Below are 19,805 nucleotides of genomic sequence, written 5' to 3'. Positions count from 1 at the left end.
ACAATGGGGCAGAAGAAATCAAGAGCAAATCAAGTTCAACAAGAGCAAATGCAAAATTCAACAATTTGGGAGGAATAACCCCAGATATAAGCATACACTGAAAACAAACTGTCTGGAAGAAGGCTTTGTGTAGAAGAACTCTTTGGACAATAAGCAGACCATGAGCCAGCAGCACATCCTTGTGGCATAAAACAGGCCAACAATATCCCGGCCTGCATTTGAAAGAGCCCTGCCAACAGGTCAAGGGAGATATCATTCCCCTTTGCTCAGCTCTGGTGAGACCACAGAAAGGAAGACACAGACTTCCTCAGGGGTGTCAGGGTGCAACTGGAGAAACTTCCGTGGAAGGAGAGACTGAGAGCTGGGACTCTTCAGCCTGGAGAAGGCTCAGTGGGAATCTAATCAGTGTGTAAATATCTGATGTGAGGGAATAAAGAAGAGGGAGACATATTCTCCTCAGTAAAATAACTGGTGACAGGACAAGAGGCAATGAGTAAGAAATTTTTAAAAAAGAAAAAAAAAACCAAAATCCAGAGAATTCTATCTCAACACAAGAAAGAATGTGAAGGTCATCAAATAGTGATGCAGGCTGCCCAGAGAGGTTGTGGAGTCTCCATCTGTGGAGATACTCAAAAGCTGAGTAGAAACAGTCCTGCACAATTGATCCTGCCTGGGACAGGGATTATACTAAGTGATCTCAAGACTTTCCTCCAACCCAGACAATTCAGTGTTTTTTATGTGACTAGCTCTAGCTTATTCTCAGCATAGCTACCAACAACTTTATTCTTATGGATTAATACAAATTTTTAAAGTCTTTTATATGTATTTAAACAGATTATTTCTCCATCATGGTGGTTTCCCTGGTTCCAGTGGTGAATTGGGTTAAAGCATTTAAAAATATTCTGCAATATCACAGCCATATCCTTGACTTTAAATTCCTTGGGATTGGTGTCCTTGGGTTGCAGGTGTCCTGAAGTAAATATTTTTGAAAGAACTTCCTTATTTCCAATAGTTGTGTTTATAATACCAAATACTTCACTTAAGAGGAAGTTATTTTAGCATTATCTTAGTAATAAATTAAATACCTCATAAAACTAAGAATCTGTTGTCATATCTAGTATTTCAACATTGATTTCACTAAAATTACATGTTTGGAGGGACTCTTTGGAATTGCAATATTTGCCTTCTGTTAATAATCAGCTTACTCTCTGAGATTACAAGTTTTTCTAATCAAGCATGAACGAAGTTAGTTTGACAGAGTGGAAAATCTTCATAAATAAATGAATGGAGAGCTGTTAGATTTTCTTAACATAATTATTTAGAGTGGCATCAAAATTAATTTAAATTCAGATTGCATTTATCTGATTTATAGAGCATTAATATTTCTTTGACATAATTTCTTTTCTAGTTCAGTGAATAAATGTTGTACTTAACCAATTATAAAACAAACCTTACAGAATAATGATAATGTCTGCATTGCAGGTCAGCCTTCTGGCACAATGCAAAACATTTTCTTCACAGCTAAAGCTCTGGAGTTTTGGAATCTCTTTTCATCTTCTCAGTCCTTGACTTTGATGTAAGTTGTTTTTAAACAGGCAAAGCTCCAATCTGATTTCATCTTTAAGTTAGAGTTCTGCATGTTCCTTCACTCTGACATTTAACAGTCCAAAACTGCTTAATGTAAAACAGTTTTTCTCTCAGAACGTCTCCACATTGAAGTACATATCCAGTAAATTAGGATACAGCTTAAAAAAATTTCGTTTTTCCCACTTTGACACTTAAAAATGGAATGAAAGAGTTGTAATTTAGAATGCTGAAAATAGATTTTTCAATCGGAAAAATTCTTTTTTTTTCCTGTTGTCAATTTCCACTGTAGAAATTAAAACCTAACTTTTAATGGAATGGCAGAAATGGTATAACTTCTAAGAGGCTCTTTTAGAATTTCAGACTCTCTTCCAGATAATCTATTTTTAATATTTCTTTTAATGTCTATTAGCCAAAGGTGTAGAAATATGAGAGAATAAGAAATTATATCTAATAATGAAAATTAAGGTATAAACTATATAAATACAGTTGAAAATTATTTCTTTGGGTAGTTTTGAAATAAATTTGAACTTTTATGGATACACTTGAAAAATTGTGATGGATTTAATCTAGCAATTTTTTGGCAAAAGAGGTCATGGCATTTGACTTCTTGGCATTGCTATTCCTGTTTAGGGACTTATTTTTGTTTGTTAAACTCATTTCAATTTTATGTAGCCTGGCTAGGCATTCCCTTTAAGCATTTTATTAATGTCACAATGAAGAAACTACAGATTTTAATGATTTACTACAGTAAATCATTCCTAAAATGATTCTGGAAACCCAAGACTGAGTGCAGGAAGGCTTCTGCATGAGGAACTCCGTACTGACTTTTCTCCCAAAGCAGGGGATTAGGCTCTGTGTGCTCTATTCTTCTGTGAGCCACGTTTCTGTGAAAGCTTTTAGTGGGGTATGGTGAACAGACTTGCACTTGATTACTGCAAATGTTTTAATTTCTTGCCTTCCGGCCTTATTTCCTGTGATTTTTGTTCAGGTTTAACCTCTCATACAGAAATTAATTTATAATATACTGGTTGCCATAATACGTCCTCAAGGCCAAAGTTAATAAGGTTGAAGAAGGGATTGTACAGTCAAATCCTAACAGTGTATTACTGAAGTTAACAAGGTTTCATTGTCTGCAGCATAGATTTTCAATTTAGGGGAAAGGCTATCCCAACTCTTGCTGTAATCTGGGATAGTGTAGGCACTGGAAGTGGCACGTGGCATCTGTAGGTCAGGCACTGTGAGACGGGTCCTTAACTCCCCACTCACCTCCTGTTTTGGTTATATCTGTGCCTTTTTAAGTCTGGTTTTGAGGATTAACCAAGAAAATCATAATGTAGCTTGGCAAAAAATTACATAAATCTCATTAATTTTGCATAACAACTATCGTAGTTAAGACTTTAAAGCCCAGATTTCTACTTTCCCTAGAACTATTTCTTGTTTTGAAATGTGATGACGTGTTTCAAGAACCACTAATTAGCACTTTCACTTGAAAATTCACATGGGTTTATTCTAAGAACTTTTACCTTCAGACTGAAGTGTAGAGTCTTTAAATTATTAACTCCATGAATCATGTCAGTTCCTACATAACTGCTTGAATTTATCCTTAAATAATCCACAGTTTATTTTTAAACACTAGGATTAGAGATCTTACTCCTCTAAAGTTAGAGAGATGTGAGTAGATGGATATGGCGTGATATAGCAGGGGGTTACAACACAGATTTTGAATTCTTTCACTGTGTGCTGGACCTGCAGCAGTGCCCAGGGGCAGCAGTCAGAACCAGAGCACAAATCCTATGAGAGAATGGCCAGAGCCTCTCTTCTGATCAGCTTTCCGTCTCATGCCAGGCAAAGCTCATCGAGTCATTTCAATTCACAGAAGGGGTGAAGGAAAAGAGAAATAAAGAATGACCATGTACTTCAGCTAGGCACTCAGCTGGGTTTCCTGAAGCATATAATCTCTCATTTACTTTATTTTTAGTATTTTATCTTTTTTTGCCCCTAACCAAGCATTTGTTATTTGAATGATTTGTCATTTGATGATCTAGCTGAAGTCTGTCCTTTGGGAAAGAGGAAAGTAGCCTGCTGTACAAATTAGTTGGGGGCAGGAGTCAAGGGAGCAGCATACGATAGCAGTAACGTTTAGAAAACTTCTTATCACTTTGATTGGCAGCAAAAATATATGCAGCACAAAGGAAGTAGCCAGCAACTGTTTTGGTCTTCTTCAGGTATTCTAAGTAGGATTAGACAACTTGTTGACACCACATATCGTTTTTAAGTGAATGTAGGTGGTATTGCATTTTGTATTTAGTTAGAGGAACAATATGATGCCTAGGACATTTATTTATATTTTGGGTGGTTTTATAACCTCAATATTTGCTCAGTGATCTAAGCTAAATGAAGGTAACAGCCCTCCTGTGTGGGCTGTCAGCCCTCTGCACAGCAGAGTGGCAATAAATACAGCTCTCAGGGGGCTACCAAGACCCACAGCTGAGCAGGAGATGGGAACTGTGGCTCTCTGCTAAGCCCACTCTATAAACCAGAGAGGGCACTGAGATGTTTTTCACTTCTTTCTTGCCAGAAGGATGACTCAAAATCAAAATGTAAATATTTAGTCATGGTCTGGCTCATGGTCTGCCCAAGGCAGCATCATAATGGGCTTGTCAAAAACATTTGCTAATTCCTTTAATTACCCTAAACAAAAACATAAACCAATATTTTCTACTTACACTCTTACTATAGTAAAAATATATATATTTTTCCCCTGCTGATGCTGAGAAGTCATAGAGAAGCAGGAGTGCTGACAAGTAGGGGGAGTTTTGGGTATTCCTAACATTGAAGTCTCTGTATCTGAATGACATTGCTGAAAGGTAGTGGCCTCTCATACATTTCTGTATTAAATTTAAAATACTAGACAGGTTACAAAGGTGCTTGGAGGCAAAAAAAGGACTTTTATTACTCTATAAAAAGCTCACGCCTCATACTGATCTGTGTGGTTGTTTCACATGCAACATTGCATAATGGCTAATAATATAATGGTGGGATAAAAAGTGGGACAGATGTTTCCTCTGTGTCTCACTGGGTATGTGTTTCAGTAATTAATAAATGATGGTGAAAAACAACTATTGCAAATTTTTTTTATAACTGGGTTGGGTTTTTTTTCAGAAAATTCATCAAGTTTTGTCTTTGTTATGTCATAAATCATATTTTAGTCCATCTTGTAAACAGAGATAAAATTGCCTTCCCAACATATTCCGTGTTTTCCTGTGTAATTAACACCTCGTTCACAGTTGTGTCTGCCAGTCAAAGCCCTGTCTTCTTCATCCTGACACTTCCTTGATACTTTGTTTAGACTGCTGTGACTTTAAGTGTCATCCTCAGGATACTTTAGATAAGTTCAAACAGGAAAAGGAAGGTGCTTCAAGTCAACACTGTAGATGATTATAACTCGGAGGGACTATTTTAAAAGTAGGGAGTAATTTATCTTTGTTTATTACATTATTACCTCTCAGTCTGTTTTTCCTACTTTCGAAGGGAAGTTTACTGTTTCTTTTTTTTTTTTTTTAAGTCAGGAAATATCAGTTTCCACCTGTATTTCCGGAGTAGAGATGAGTCCAAGAGTACAGATGTAGCTCTCTGCAGCCCCCTGTGCTTGAGCATGTGTGCCCTGGCAGGCCAGGCAAGCTCCTCAGCTGCTTGGTGAACAGCATCAGTGAGCTGACCAAAGTCACAACCGGCTCCACCTGCAGTTCTCCTGCTCCACCAAAGTCAAAACCTGCTGGCTGAGCTGCCAGCCCTAGCTGGTCCTGGGGCTGCAGGGTCAGCATTGCCAGCACAGCAGAGGATGTGCTGGAGTGGGTAGTAAGGGCCAGTAGAGCCTTGAGCCCAGCCTAGGCACCCAGGACTCTATTCTGGTTCTAAAAATTTACCCTTAGTTGCCCCAGTTAGAGCTCTGCATGTGCAAGTACTGGTGGGATTAAGCAGCTCAGCACATGACATATGTCTCAGCTAGTTAAGACCCAGGAATTTGGCACTCCAAAAATGCTGAGGTGGTTTTGTTTCACTCTGACTGGCTGAGGATGTTGATAAAACCGTGGTGACAGTGTACATGTGTGGCACAACCCAATGGCTGAAACACATCCACACAATCTTGGTTCTGTTTCTTCTTCAGCTTGAAGGGCTTGAGATACCTAACACTCCCAGGAGAGTCCCTGGCTTCTAGGCAAGAGGTTGCCCTGGAGAGCTGCAGGGTGTGAGGGAGAGGGATTTTCCACCCTTACTGACACCCCCTCAGCACAGATCAAGATTAATGTGCTCTCAGCACAGCATGAGAGTGCTTTCCTACAGACCAAGGCTGTCACCTGGAAATAGCAAAACTGAATTTCTTTCTGCTCCTGAGAATACTTCTGCAGCCTATGTGACACAGTTATTTAAGAAACTACAGAAGCAGACTTAGTAGTAAGGAGCATAGCTTACTGAAATATCCCTATGTGTTAATTGTGAGCCATCAGCCAGAATTTTATTTTTTTCACTTTTTAAGCCAAGTTTTCACTAGGACACCCCACTAATGCTTAGCATTAATTTACATTTGCCATATGCAAAGGAAAAGTTTACTCTTAATGGATACAACATTTTTTCTTTGCCATTTGCACCTAGATATTAGTTGTTCTCAGCTGTTGTTTCTAAAAAATGTGCGTCAGATTTCAGCTTGGCAATCAAGATGTTAATTCCTGTAAATTATTTCCATTTTTATGTTGATCTGCCTATAAAAAAGCATATGTGAAAACAGTTGTTCAAGCAAACTCTGTACTAAAAAATTGTAATAGTTACATATGCATGTGTTTTTTAGAAACTGAGTGCAAAGTCTCCCTCAAGTAGACTTTTATGGACTTTATGTTTTAATGCAAATGATTTTGCATGTGTATTATATATACACAGATGGTAGTAATTGCACAAAGAAGGTGAGTTGTGTTTGCAAATAAATATCTGGCTTTTGTGCTCATTATCGCATCCCAGAGAAGAAGGTATGTGTGTTTGTTAATTGGGTTATGTTGCACATATGTACTGACTGTGCTGCAGCACAGTTTTACATCCCAAGCTCCAGTGTATTCATACAAATGTAATTTCTTTACACCTCATCAAGGTACTTTAATAATAATCCTATGTGCGCTCAGATTTGAGACAAAGCTTAAAATGTGACACTGTTACTGGGATGGAGATACAAATATAGTTTGTTATAACTATTAAAAGCAATCTTAGAACTACTCATACTAGATAGTATTGCAGTGGCTGATACAGAGTATTTATTTTGGATGTATTTTGTTGGGTTTTTGTTGTTGGTTTGGTTTTTTTGTTTTTTGTGTTTTTTTTTTTTTTTTTGCTAATACATAAGGCAACGAATCTTTTCTTAAAATTCTTATTCCAAATCAGTCCCTAACCACAGCATTTATAAATGTCTGTTGTAATTTTTTGTTTCCAGGGCAGACGAGGCAAACCAGGCCTTCCAGGAAAACCAGGGCCACCAGGACCTCCTGTGAGTAACTAATGAGGGGAATGGGAAATTTTCACTCTGTCCTTGGACTTTGTTAACTCTTTTATAGCAGGTTACTGGATCATAATTATAGTTAAAAATAATTGATCTGTGTGTACTCTGCTGGATCAAGCACTGTATCAAACACCTACTACTGGTAGCCTTTTGTTACAGCATAAATAAAAGGACTGGGTCCATAAGTAGGAGGGTCTACACAGGAGGGAAAGAACAAGATGGAAACTTCAGCAGAGGAAGCAGAAATTGGCGTTTCAAAGAAAGACTGGCCATGTATGCTGGTTGTGAATGCTGGGCTTTCATTCCCTTTGCAAAATGCGTGATGCTCTGTAGAAGGGATAATTTCTGTCTCAGAGGGGTAATTTGAAAGATGAAGGACTGTGTGAAGCATGTGCCAACTGTCTGAATGATGGGAGGATTATACCCAGCACTGGAATGAGCACTCAGCTGTAGTTCAAATGAGTTGACTGAAGAATTAAAAAGATTAAGAAATACATGACTTTATGAAAGGATTTGTAATATGAAGAACTAAAGGGTTTAGCTCAGATCTAAGAGGTTTGGGATTTTCTTTTTCTTCTCTATTTTTTTTTTTTAAAGAGAAAGGATTTAAAATTCAAGTCAGGAACTAATGTATATTAGTCTTCAATGAAAGCAGCCCTTTTTTGTTAGGGGAAGACTTGGTCATATTTGTAAAATCCTCTGTACATTGTATTGTAAAAATGCTGTCATGCACAAATGCAAAACAGCTATTTGTGGATTAAGTAAACTTCTGCTGCTTTAATTCTTAATATAAACCAAAAAACTTATAATTCCTTCTTTTGCTTACCTGGATAAAGGCTAGTGGTTTATGCATCTGAACATTTGATTCAAATGTTTCAACCTGGTCTTATATGTAGAGGAGAGAATAATGCACTGCTGCATGGGATACAATGACTAAAATGAAACAGATGTCATTTACCCTCATCCAAAACAAAAACTGCATACATTTCATAAATAATTTTTTCTTTCAAAATGTGTTCAGAAAGAGGCGTTTATGATGGAATTCATTTATCCTACATAAAACCAGTTAAAAATCCCTCCCTTTCACTCTTCTCCCCAGCATACAGTCATATTGGATCCTTGCTTGTTTGAGTCCTTTGCACAGTCCTAATGCTGAAATGGTATTGCAGATTGCAGGAGGCCAAACAGAGGAAAGAACTGATGCAGAATCTTTCTTAATACAAGTGCCAAATATAACCTTTAAAGGATAAAAAAGCAAACCATGGCAGAGGTCAATGTTAGACCTAATCTACTTAGCTTTTTGTGAGCTAGTGAAAAGCTGTTTCTGCATTACAGATTTCTGCCATCCCAGATTTGCTGGCAGGTCAGGCTTGTGAAGATGTATGATCCTTGACAGATATACCAGAAATCTTGAGAGGAAGCTAAATTGCACTTCTATTACTGAGATGTAGCTCAGATTTTCTTACAGCAAGTGGAAAGCTCAACTTTGTCAGCATGGCAACGTCACTACAAGGAGCTCTGTGTTGGGTACTGTAGCCTAGTACTACATACAGAGAAGCATTCCTTAAACAGCCATGGCCTAAATATTTGTTTCAAGTATTTGTTTCTGGTATAACTGTCTTGATGCACTCCTTGCTTTGAATACAGCTATACCACCATCTTGTGTTCCTCTTCCAAGGCTGAGAAGACAACACATAGAAAAGGCATACTCTAAAAGCAGTAATGCCTGCTAACATTCATTGGCAGGATCCCCATACTTCAAGTGCCACAGCTTGTATGCACCAAAAAAACTTCAACAGGATTCATCATTCCACCTCTCTTTCTCAAGGCTCAAACTATATTCAGTTTTGCTGTGCTTCCAGGTACCCTTCTCTCCTAATAGTAAGCAGCTTCTTTATGCATGTGGATGCATTGTTAGCCCTTACTTTGGCTTCTCTGAAGTGCAACAGAGCAGTCGCACCTGCAGGGTGCTTGCTGTTATAACTTTGATGTACACAGGGTACAGCGTGGTTAACAGATTGACTGAATATGTAAAAATTAGACTCTCCAGTATTAAAAAAAAAAGGGTTTTGGCTGATGTTTCAAAAAAATAGGAAATTTGTTTTTGAGAAAAAGGAGATTCAGTCATTAATTGTTAGGGTAGCTACAGCATGAAGTGTGTGTTTGAAATTAATAAGTTTACCTAATTTATTTATCAGTTTATGCCATGATGTTGAGTATTTCATTTAGACATTGGTACAGTCAAGTGCTCAGTACTGACAAAAAAAAAACCCACAAAAATTGTGATAAGAAAATACAATACTCAAGGTATTTATTATAAAGGACAGTCCTAATAACAATGTGCACATATAGGGATTTTTGGGAAAAGACTGGGGTAAAATTATAGAAAACTGGAAAAATACAAAAATTGCAGTCAGCATACATGCTGTGCTTTCATGTGACAGGAGTGTAAAAGCACCTGCTAACAGTCAAAAAGCTACTTGTAGCATGGCAGCATTTTAGACTTTTCTAACCTTCTCTCAATATCTCATCTTTTTTCTTTTTTTCCCCAACCTAATTTCTTGGGATTTTTTTCAGTAAAATTAATCCTTGGTGTAAGTTTCTAGTCCCTTAACATCATCTGCATAGCTTTGGTTAAAAACCTTTATCACTGTCAGAAACAGATTGATTGGCATCTGGTAATGAAACTATTCAGTTAAAGTGGGAATTCCTTTGAAATTTCTTCCAGATATCCTTTCTTTTGTGTCATTTTTTTCCTTATCCTTTCTTTTATGTTTTTTTTTCTCTTTTTGGAACAAGTCCTGTGCTCACAAAAGGCAAGGAGCCAATGAGGAAATTTATTATCAGCTATAAAAATTTTTTTGTAAACTTATGGAATATATTCCTCCTTTGTATTTGTTTAAAGTCTATTACATATTATAGACTTTTAAGGTGTTCTTTGATTCCCTTCTGGTTCAGAATTGGTAGTATGCATCCTTGCTGTCTGCTGTTGGTTTCAAGTACTGTTCTGTTATTTCAGTAGAGGAGAGACGAGATGTGAGCTCACACCCGTCTCAATCCAGCAGGTAGCAATTTGCGCTGAATACAAGAATCCAATAGAGCAGCAGCTCCCTCTAGTGCTTTTTGACCTTTTCTCCACTTTAAAAGTTCCTGGATAGAAGTGAAAATCTTGTTAAACACACTATTCACTTTGCTCTCACAAGCATTCTAAAAATTGTGATTGTAAAATCATTATCTCTGTACCCTTCAAATATATTTTATGTATTTGCATACTTCCATTTTCTTCTAAAGTCTTCTGGAAGAGAGACTGTCACATGCTGTTACCCTGCTCAGCATGGCTTTTCACTGAAATTGAAATGCTGATTTTATGAAACAAAAAGAATTACTATGATAATAGGATGCTTTAAGGTTGTAAAACCTTAAAGCATTTTTAATTTTGAAGCATTTTTAATTTTGATCAGACTGCAGAGCTGAGCTGGTTGCTTTCTTCTGCCATATCTGCTAACTGAAATTCCATAGGATTCAGCAACACAGGGTGGGGTCCCTGACGTCTGTCACTGTTGAGGTTGGGGGTTTATTGATTATTTATTTTTGCCTTGAAATGAATCAGCAGGTATAGCTATTTACAGAAATGGGCTTGAGAAGAGAAAAAAGGAATTTTACTCATCTCTCCATTGAGGGTTAACTTTATCTTTCCTATCCTAATTTTCACTGCCTCTACTGGAACTGTTATGGCTGCAGCAGTTCCATTTCCTAATAGCTCCCATTTTAGTGAGTTACCTTGTTTTTAAAATCAAGAGTGATAACTAGAGTTGTGCTACAGACTTGCACCAGTATAAAAAAAATTCTTTGAGTTGAGTCTGACTTCTGCCCAATTATTCTTTAGCAGAAGTGAAATGTTATCAGCACTGGTTTGTAAAGGTTAGAAGCATGAGGACTGCCTGTTCTGGCCAAACACAATCCTGTCCAGTGTTGCTACCTGTGGCAGAGGTGGGAAAGCAACCTAGAGTGTGTTAAATCACTGGCTAGTAAACTGTAATCACAATTATTCATTCTCTTAAACTGACACATCCAAAGCTAAGCTATTGTTTTCAACCAATAGATATAATTGATTCATTTCACATTGCTATAGCTTTTGAAGCTCATCATTCAGTTTATCATTTACCTTTGCAAGAGGCTGAACTTCATATTTTTTATCTTCTCAATATGTTTGCTTGGAAGATGAGCTTTGTGTTACTCCTTAAAGTTTTAGATTAAAACAGGGTTTCATTTTTGTCTGCATTGCATGTGATGCAGTAGGGGAGTTCACTTGAACTTCTTCATTTAATTACATACACTTTTGCTGTTGTGATTCAATACATATGTCAGTGCCCCCAAACTAGTTATCTTAAGTAGCCAGCAGTTCACCCTGGAAATTTCATTTCCTCTGCCTCAGGAAATACTGTCATTCCTCTACCAATATTTTGGGAGTGAGTGAATGTTATCACTTAATTACAATAAAGAAGAAATCAAAGCAATGATAAGTGAAAATTGTCAGTAGCATTTCTGGTTTTCCTGGACTTTCAGCTGCTTCTTAGAAGAATATTGGAAACACTTCCATTATAGTGTGGGAAAGGCTGGCAAAGGTTGATCATATTGCTTGTTTCTATGCATTAATTTTTTTATCCATATCAAAATGTAATTTCTTTCTTTTGTCCTATTGTGACAGACATCATGTTTCCGTCATTCTTTCTATTTGCTTTTTGGAATAGTTATGCAATATTGTACATCTGCCCTGATGAATTTCATGAGGTTTTGCATTAAAATAATCAGAAAAACAGGGTCTTATTTTAATGGGCAGACACCAAAGTGAAATACAGGGATAAAGTAACTGCACTGAGTCACTTGCAGACTGTGTTCTCTGAAATGGCCTATTTTCGAGATGCAACCAATGCAATTTACTTGTTACCCATTTTATGCATGGACTTCATAATGTGAGATTGGGTAGATTTTTTCAACAGTCTCTTCTTTACAGAAATGCAGGTGAACTATAAAAGTTAAGGGAGGAAAATATGTTGTAAACCCTAGTAATTTCACAGTTCGGAGCTATTTCCCTTTAAGCACCTGTGTTTCTATTCCTGCCTTGTCTGTAGAAATAACATCTGAAACCTGTTTGCAATTTTGGAAAACAATCAGGACACATTTTCAGTTCTTTTCTTATTCATACAACTCTGTGTGCTTCGTTTCTCTCAATTACACAACTTGATACTAGAAAAAAAAGGAAACCCTGCTCAAGTGAGCTTCAAAGTGGCAGATGTGCAAAATTCTCATTCAGAAGCTAGAAACTTCTGGTACAATAATTCTTCAACTGTTGTTCATTTCATTGCTTCTCCATGTTCAAACCAATGCTGCTGGGGTTTTTTAGTCTGTAGAGACTTCAGAGTAGATTGTGCAACTGTATTAGTGTAGTGAAACTGTGGAAGAGAAGAGACTGTGGTTTGGGAAAAAAGTCTTGAATAAAAATTTCTTCTGTTGTTGTACACTTGTTTTACTAGTTTTTTATTATAGAAATATAAAATTATTAAATTTATATCAACTTCTGGAAAAGGGAAATACTAAACTGGTAATGCAAAGGCTGTGGCATAGTCAAGAATGCAACCCAAATGCCTAAAGTTCTTGACTGTCTTAGTCATGAGACATTCTGGGGATTTTTGAAGATATGCTTATTTTTCATAACTGTGTCAATGTACTTTTCATCCTGTCAAAAATTATTTATGTACAAATAATATCTGAGAGTTTGGGGTTGATGGCAGCATTAAGTTCTTCCTGGGTTGTGTGGCTGCAGCGGTTTCAGTTGTGGAAAAACTGTAAAAGAAGCATGATACATGATGTCAAATGCAAAGAGAGAGTAAGTTCTTATTTTTGACTCCTTGCAGGATTTCAGATTTCTCCAGGAATCCTGGGTTAAAGGATTCAGTACAGTGTTGATGTTGAGATGTCTAGGCAGTGTCATTATGCTTCAGTCCCAGTTCTGAATTGCCAGCTTTATTATGGATATCAAAGTAAAAATTCTGCCCTTAACATCGGAAATCAGAGTGAAGTGAGATCTTAGTGAAGACATCACAACCATATTGATCTTATTTTTAACATAAATTTGAAGTGACAATTCACTTCGAAATAACAGGAAGACACTTTTGTCTCTTGCAGTTTAGGGAAGAAGGAGGGAGTGAAACACCTGAGATGTTTCAAGTGGCCTCCAAGTTTTCCTAGTACCCACACTAAGACAAAAGCTGCAGAGGATAAATTGTAATTATAAAAAGCCCCAGAGGAGGAGAGTTGCTTTTGCACCCGGTCTGTATTACATCGAGGTCAATCAGGCTAAATTACTAACTTGAATATTTTGTAATCTTATAAATACAGTCAAATGTTTCTTACAGCCATCATGAGTGGTTGTTGTTCATATTGCATTATGTGAAAGCTTCAACTCAAAGAGAGTAGCTACACTAATTTGGAAATTTAATTGAGTCTTAAGAACTGACGGTACTTTCTGTGTTCTGCTCCATCTATCAAACTTAAAAATCTCATTGAGGGCATGCTTTTTTGGCAGAATATGCTTAAAAATGGGCAGATTTAATGTCCAAAAATGCTTTTTCCCAAGCACATTTTTCAATGTTTCTGTCTTAAACATTAATTTGATCAGGAAGTTCCATTTACAGTGTTGAATTTCTTGATGAAACGTGTTTAAGTAAAAACTTGCAATGCTAATAAAACTAGAAAGTTAATATTCTGGAGAATTCTTGCTTTCCTCAATTTCACTTACTGTACTCCCAGGTTAAACACCTTGCTGTTTACTCACACTAGGAGCTGCTTCTCCATCAAAACTTGTGCTTTGAGTTAGTGGAAAGAGTTTTAAAATGCTGCAGAACAAGAATGTTGTTCATAACAGAAGGGACTTGTATTAAAATTGATACAGATTTAATTTCTACCTTTTTGTGACTGACCAGTTCACTTGAAAATAAATTGCTGGTTTTCAAAATTCAGAGATTTAAAAACTAACTTTCTTCTTCCTCTGTGCCAGAAAAAAAGAAATAATGAAGTTACAGAAGATAATTTACTATACACTCCAAAAAAAAAAAAACCTTTTACATCTCCACTACTTTTTAAAAAAAGATATGCAAATAAACATAAAATTTGTTAAATTAAAATGACCTTCTGATGCATATTTTTCCATATAGGGCCCATCTGGACTAAAAGGAATCCTGGATTCATTGAACAAGCATTATAATGAGGTATGGAGATTTGATTTGGTGTCTGTGTGGGTTTATGACTAAGTAGTATCTAAGGGAGAAATGACTAAAGTTTTGACTCCACATTCCAAACCACTTTCCAAACCTAATTCCAAATTAATTCAAAAAGTAGTTTCTTTCCTGCCCTCTTTCTGCATCCCTTTACAAGTTTCAGTCTACACTCCAGTCACATTCCTGCCTTGTCATCTATCTTGCTGCCATGTGTCTTGCCTCCCATCCATCTTCTGCTTACTTCTTTTTGACTGGTAAAACTCAGAAATGAAATATGTGGACCACCTGGTTGTTTGTGTGAAGCACCAGCTCCCAATTTCTAAACTTAATTGCTTTAAACTGAATTTGACATTTCTTTCTTGACCAACTCTGTCATGATTCTAAGAGTAAAACAGAAAGACAAGGAGGCATAATTTTGAAAATATCTACCAGCAGTCCATGAGAATTGTTCTTATGTTTGTATTACAGACTAATAAAAATACTGTGTCAATTATAAAACTACTTGCAGCTAAAAGAACTTTAAAAATGTTAAAATTGCATAGGACTGTGTTCAACTTGACAGAGCTTTTGCATTCTTACTGCAGGTATTTCAGGTCATTTAAGCTGTGCTGGTGTCTGCCATTGTATGAGAATGGAGAAGTTTGCTTAATTGATTTGGGAGTGTGCAACCTCTCTCATCAGAAAACCATTTTGTTCAAAAATTCAAGATGCACTATTACAGCATTATTTTCCCAGTACAGTGGTTAATGTGTGTATCACAACTTAAGTCATGCAGGTCAAGCCTGGAGGGAATTAATTTATTTTAATATTAGAATGCATTAACTATACATGAATAGAATGCACATGTATTCAGGATATTTTTCTTATTTAGCATTCCCAGAGGAGTACTAAAATCTTTCCTTGAGCAGGGATTCTGGATTTAAATTCATGTCAAACATACCTTTCCAGCTGCTTTTATCACTGAAGTGATTTCTTTGATATTAATTATGATATTTAATCCATCCCAAATCAGTATATCACCTTAGAAGCATGTATTAGGCATTAAGCATAGAGCATTTTTTATGCCTAGAGACTTAGTTTCTGTATTTGGTCTACTGCTTCATGTATGTGTGTTGAAGTTTTACATATTTTGGCTTTCACGTTTGGTTTCCTTACCAGTTTCTTTTTCCTGTCAAAAAAGCTTTCACTGACACCAGCAATGTTTTCTCTATTGATACCATATTTTTTGTAACTCATTCCCCACCTCTGCCTTATCAATCTCTTTAATCCTGATAGTCTCTTTAAGGTTAATTCTGCAAGAGGAAATATAAACAGTGATGATCTCCAGGAAACGACACACATCTGTCTCCAAAAATCGTGTTTCTTATAACTATAATGCTCTAAGTAATCTTAAGGTGGATAATATTTCCTAATTAACAATCTCTGGAAAAAATGTAGACCAGCTGGTATGTGTCTATAAATTAACTATCTTTTAAATCCTGGATAGCTTATCAACTTTCTTCTTACTTCAGCTGTCTAGTTTGAAGATTTTAATGACTCTGTCATAAGCAATTAACTGTTCCATAAGGAAATGCTGTTTGATTCCAGATGAAAGAGGAATTGGCTTTCTGATTCAAGTAGAAGGTTCTAAATATAAAAACTTTTAGTTAAAGCTGACTCTTAGAGTCAACTTAAGTCTCCAACAACCAACCTATTAATTCCTATACATTTTAGGATGGCATAGAGATATTCCCATCAATGGCAAGACGAAGAGCTCTTCAAAGAACAGCTTCTCTGCTTTGCCATTGATGCGCTTAGGCAGATGTATGCACCAGTAACTTGTCTTTTCTCCATGCTGTTGCATACTGTGACAGACGCTGATTTTGTCCACAGCACCTTGGAGACATCAAGCAGTCTTTCACATTCCAGTACTGAATTTGCAGCGTGCCTCAGTTATCATTAGTGAAATGATATTTGAGTCATACTCTGAGGTTTTTGAGTTCCCTACAGCACAGGGAATGGTGGTGTCATCTTCCATCATTTTATCCATGTTCTCAAGGATGTCGCACAGTTGGGTGTTTAAAGGGTTTTGGTATTGATCACATTTTAGTTGTTATAAGTATTTTCACACCTTTTTTTTTATCCTAAGAATATTGGTATGGTTTCTTTGTGTTAGTATTTCTAGGAACCATGAGAAACTGATACCAAGAAATGTGTTGGCTCTTAAGGCCCATCATAATTAACAATGTTTTTTCTGTTTTTCTAATTTCTCTGTTTTTTATCAGATTATTTGCAATTTTTCTGGGTGCTGTATGGTAATTTTCTGATTGCTGTAATAAGTATTGATAATTGCACAATGTATTTAAATAATTTATTGCAAGCAGGATTTTTCTGGGTCAGCATCAATCACTTTATCAGAGTGATTTTTAAGCAGGCTGGAGTGCAAGCCTTTAAAAGCATAATTTACTTGATCCATGTATACAGTGAAAGAGCACTATAAATACAATTGCTGATTGCAGCAGCAAATTGTGCTGAACAGCAAACCAAGATCAGCAGTCTTCCCTTAATGAAGGTGAGAGGAACCTGCCGAGGATATGTAGTAGCATTGATCCTTAATGGGGTGGGAGACAGTGCTGGAGCATTGCTGCCCTCGTTCTTCCTGTGTGCCTGTTTTTACAGGTGACAGTTCTTATATTCCTTCTTGTTATGTCTTTTGCATTTCCAGCATGAATCGGATGCTTTACATGCATTCAATAAACACATTTTGTTCTCTTCTTTTTGCCAAGAAATTAGTTCTGCCCTGTATGTTACATTCCTTCAGAGATGGATACACAATGCCTCATGATTTGTGTTTTTATACTCTCAGATCTCTGTTATCCCTGGCTTGGGTTTTCAAGGCCTCTGTTTGTCATCCTTCTTACTTACCAGTTTTCCATATATAGATATAAGGTCATTTAGCTGAACTTGCTTCTAAATGTCTTTGGAAAGGCCATGTAAATCAGTTTAATCAAAAATGTTCTCCAACACATAAAAACAGAAAATTAAACCAAACTACAAAGAAATTGAAACTACAACACAATCTGGTCAGGAAATGTTTCAGAATCACTATAATTTGTAGTAGTTTTAGACTATTATGGGATAATTCAGTATTACCTTTCTAAGATTTTTTTTGCTGCGGTGTATTTTACCAACATTTGGTTTTAAAGAGCAAATTACCTATAAAAATGCAAAGAACATAAGAGCAATTATTTGGTCTAAAAGCCTTTTCCTCTTTTTTTTTTCCTTCATATATGCAAAAAAAAAAAAAGCACAACTGAGTATAAATCATAATTCCTAGTGGACTCACAGTGACAGACACCTGGATTCTCAGCCCAATGGTAGTCAGCTACTTCTCATCAGTACTCAGGTATCTGGGTATCTGCATCTTGCTCTGAAGGTGATTTTGATAATTAATATACACACAGTGTTACAAACCCGAAACACCAAGGAGAATCCATCAGGAAATTAGCATTTCTAAAATAATTATTGAGTTTTTTCAATTTATGTTCAGTTACTATCTTTGAAAATATTAACACAGTGTAAATGGCACATTTATTCATTGTGATATTTTCCCATTTTAGAGCTATGGAAACTGGGATATGGCAAGGGGAGTTGGCTTACTCAGGGTTCCTGCTCACACCAGTGGCATGTGTTCTAGGATTGGGATTCCCTGGTTCTTGACAGGAGCTCATTTTTCAGGGTTATTGGGGTTTTGTTTCTTTTTCCATTGTCATTGCAAAGAAACATGTTCCCCTTAGGATGTCTGACTTTGTGAAAAGGAAACCATTTGCTTTGTGTTTTATTGTGTCTTTACCTTGTACAGAAGAGTAAATAAATGCAATGCAATAACAGCTGAGCAAGTATAGAACCTGAACCTTCTAGTCCTTAAGTCTGTCTTCCTTGAGAAGCAATGTGAGGAGCCCGTTCCCTGTCCTTTGTCTTACTACTGTAGTAGACTTAAATTAGTTCTATGTTTTTTTACATTTCGTGGTGCTCAAAAGTAAAAAGCTTGTGGTTCTTTTTCATAGAAGTTGGGGGTTTTCTTCTTTTCTAACATACTTGAGAAATGCATTGTAACAATGAATATAAAAATGTTATTTGTGTTGAAATTTTAAAAAAATCATAGATTTGCATAGCAATCGTCAACATAGACATTTGCCTTTTATGCTTTTGTTCATTTTCTGCTAGTGTGGCAGGAGTGTGAATGGGTGATTGTCCCGATCCGACCCAGGGGGGGTGCAGATGACGGGGTTGATTTTTGGGTGCAAAATAACCAGAAAGGCACAGAGGATTTACGGCAACAAATCAGATACAGTTTTATTGAAAATCACAGCAGAATGGTGTTGGTGAAAAGGGGGAACTGGAGAGAAGAGGAAAAGGCAAGGAAAGAAAGGGAGGAAAGGGAAGGGATATGGGTCATAACTACCAAAACCGTGGTCTTGATCTTCGCGGTCCAGCCATCAGAAGTTCAGCGGGGTACAGATACACGGAGTCCAGATAAACTCAGAGTCCAGATGGCTAACAGAAACCATTGTACCATTGTTTTTGTGCTTCAGTGCCCGCGCTTCGGTTCTGGGCAATTTTCCCCCCTCCCAACAGCACAGCTCTCCCTCCCCACGCCGAGCTGGGGGGGGGGCAAGTTTTGGTAATTCAGTCCCAGTCTTTAGAAGAAGGTACATGGGGGTCTGGTGATACAGGGTCTTCTTGTCTTGATCCGTCGATGAAGAAGCCCGCATCTCTGTTTATTTGTCACGATGGTTACAGGCAGGCCGGGGGGGGTCTCCTTGTTGGAAAGGGGCCATAGGCACAGTCCAAAGCCAGCCAGGCCGAGAGGCGGGGAGTCCAGATCCATTGTTTGGAATCAGGGGGCAGAATGCCCCATGAAGTCGACAAGTAACTACCTAGGTAGCTACGAGGCACGCAACTTCCCCACCCTGCACTGGCTCAGCAGGTCTTTCGGTGGTCTTTTTGGCAATCGTGAGGCAGAAAAATGCAGGATTTCGGACAGACTCTCACAGTGATAAAGGAAGTGTTCTGCAACGCACTACCTACTTGTACTGCATAGGCATTTATTATTATTCCCTTTCTAGTGGTAAATTGGAACTTCTGAATTTACAACTGGTTAATTACAATAAATTGTTATGGTAAACAAATTGTTACTGGAAGTAAAAGGTGGCATTTTCTAATCTTTGTGCTGATATTTCTTAACAGAGTGACGCAAGACTACTGGGAGTACTTGGGACCTCTGGACTTAAAGGCCAGAAAGGAGATGTTGTAAGCATTTGGGATGAATTTGGAGGAGTTTCAAAGTGCCTACCCAACCTGTCCCTGCCACCCTCAACATTTTATTTGATTTATCCCAATGGGCTTTGAAGGAATAG

At 37.1% G+C, this 19,805-nt stretch overlaps 1 protein-coding gene across 1 annotated transcript in view; it reads left to right on the top strand.

Annotated features, from left to right (window-relative positions):
* The window catches only part of COL19A1 (collagen type XIX alpha 1 chain), a 170,211-nt gene that overhangs the window by 112,618 nt on the left and 37,788 nt on the right, over nucleotides 1–19,805 (top strand). Inside the window, exons 15-17 of the mRNA XM_031057604.1 lie at nucleotides 7,064–7,117; nucleotides 14,344–14,397; nucleotides 19,636–19,698. Of these exons, the coding sequence (XP_030913464.1) occupies nucleotides 7,064–7,117; nucleotides 14,344–14,397; nucleotides 19,636–19,698 (171 nt within the window). The remainder of the gene's footprint in view (nucleotides 1–7,063; nucleotides 7,118–14,343; nucleotides 14,398–19,635; nucleotides 19,699–19,805) is intronic.

The sequence above is a fragment of the Geospiza fortis genome, unplaced genomic scaffold (assembly GCF_000277835.1).
Source record: "Geospiza fortis unplaced genomic scaffold, GeoFor_1.0 scaffold264, whole genome shotgun sequence".
Lineage (NCBI taxonomy): Eukaryota > Metazoa > Chordata > Aves > Passeriformes > Thraupidae > Geospiza > Geospiza fortis.
Note: the sequence above shows the minus strand (reverse complement) of the source record. Positions and strands in the feature narration are given on the sequence as shown.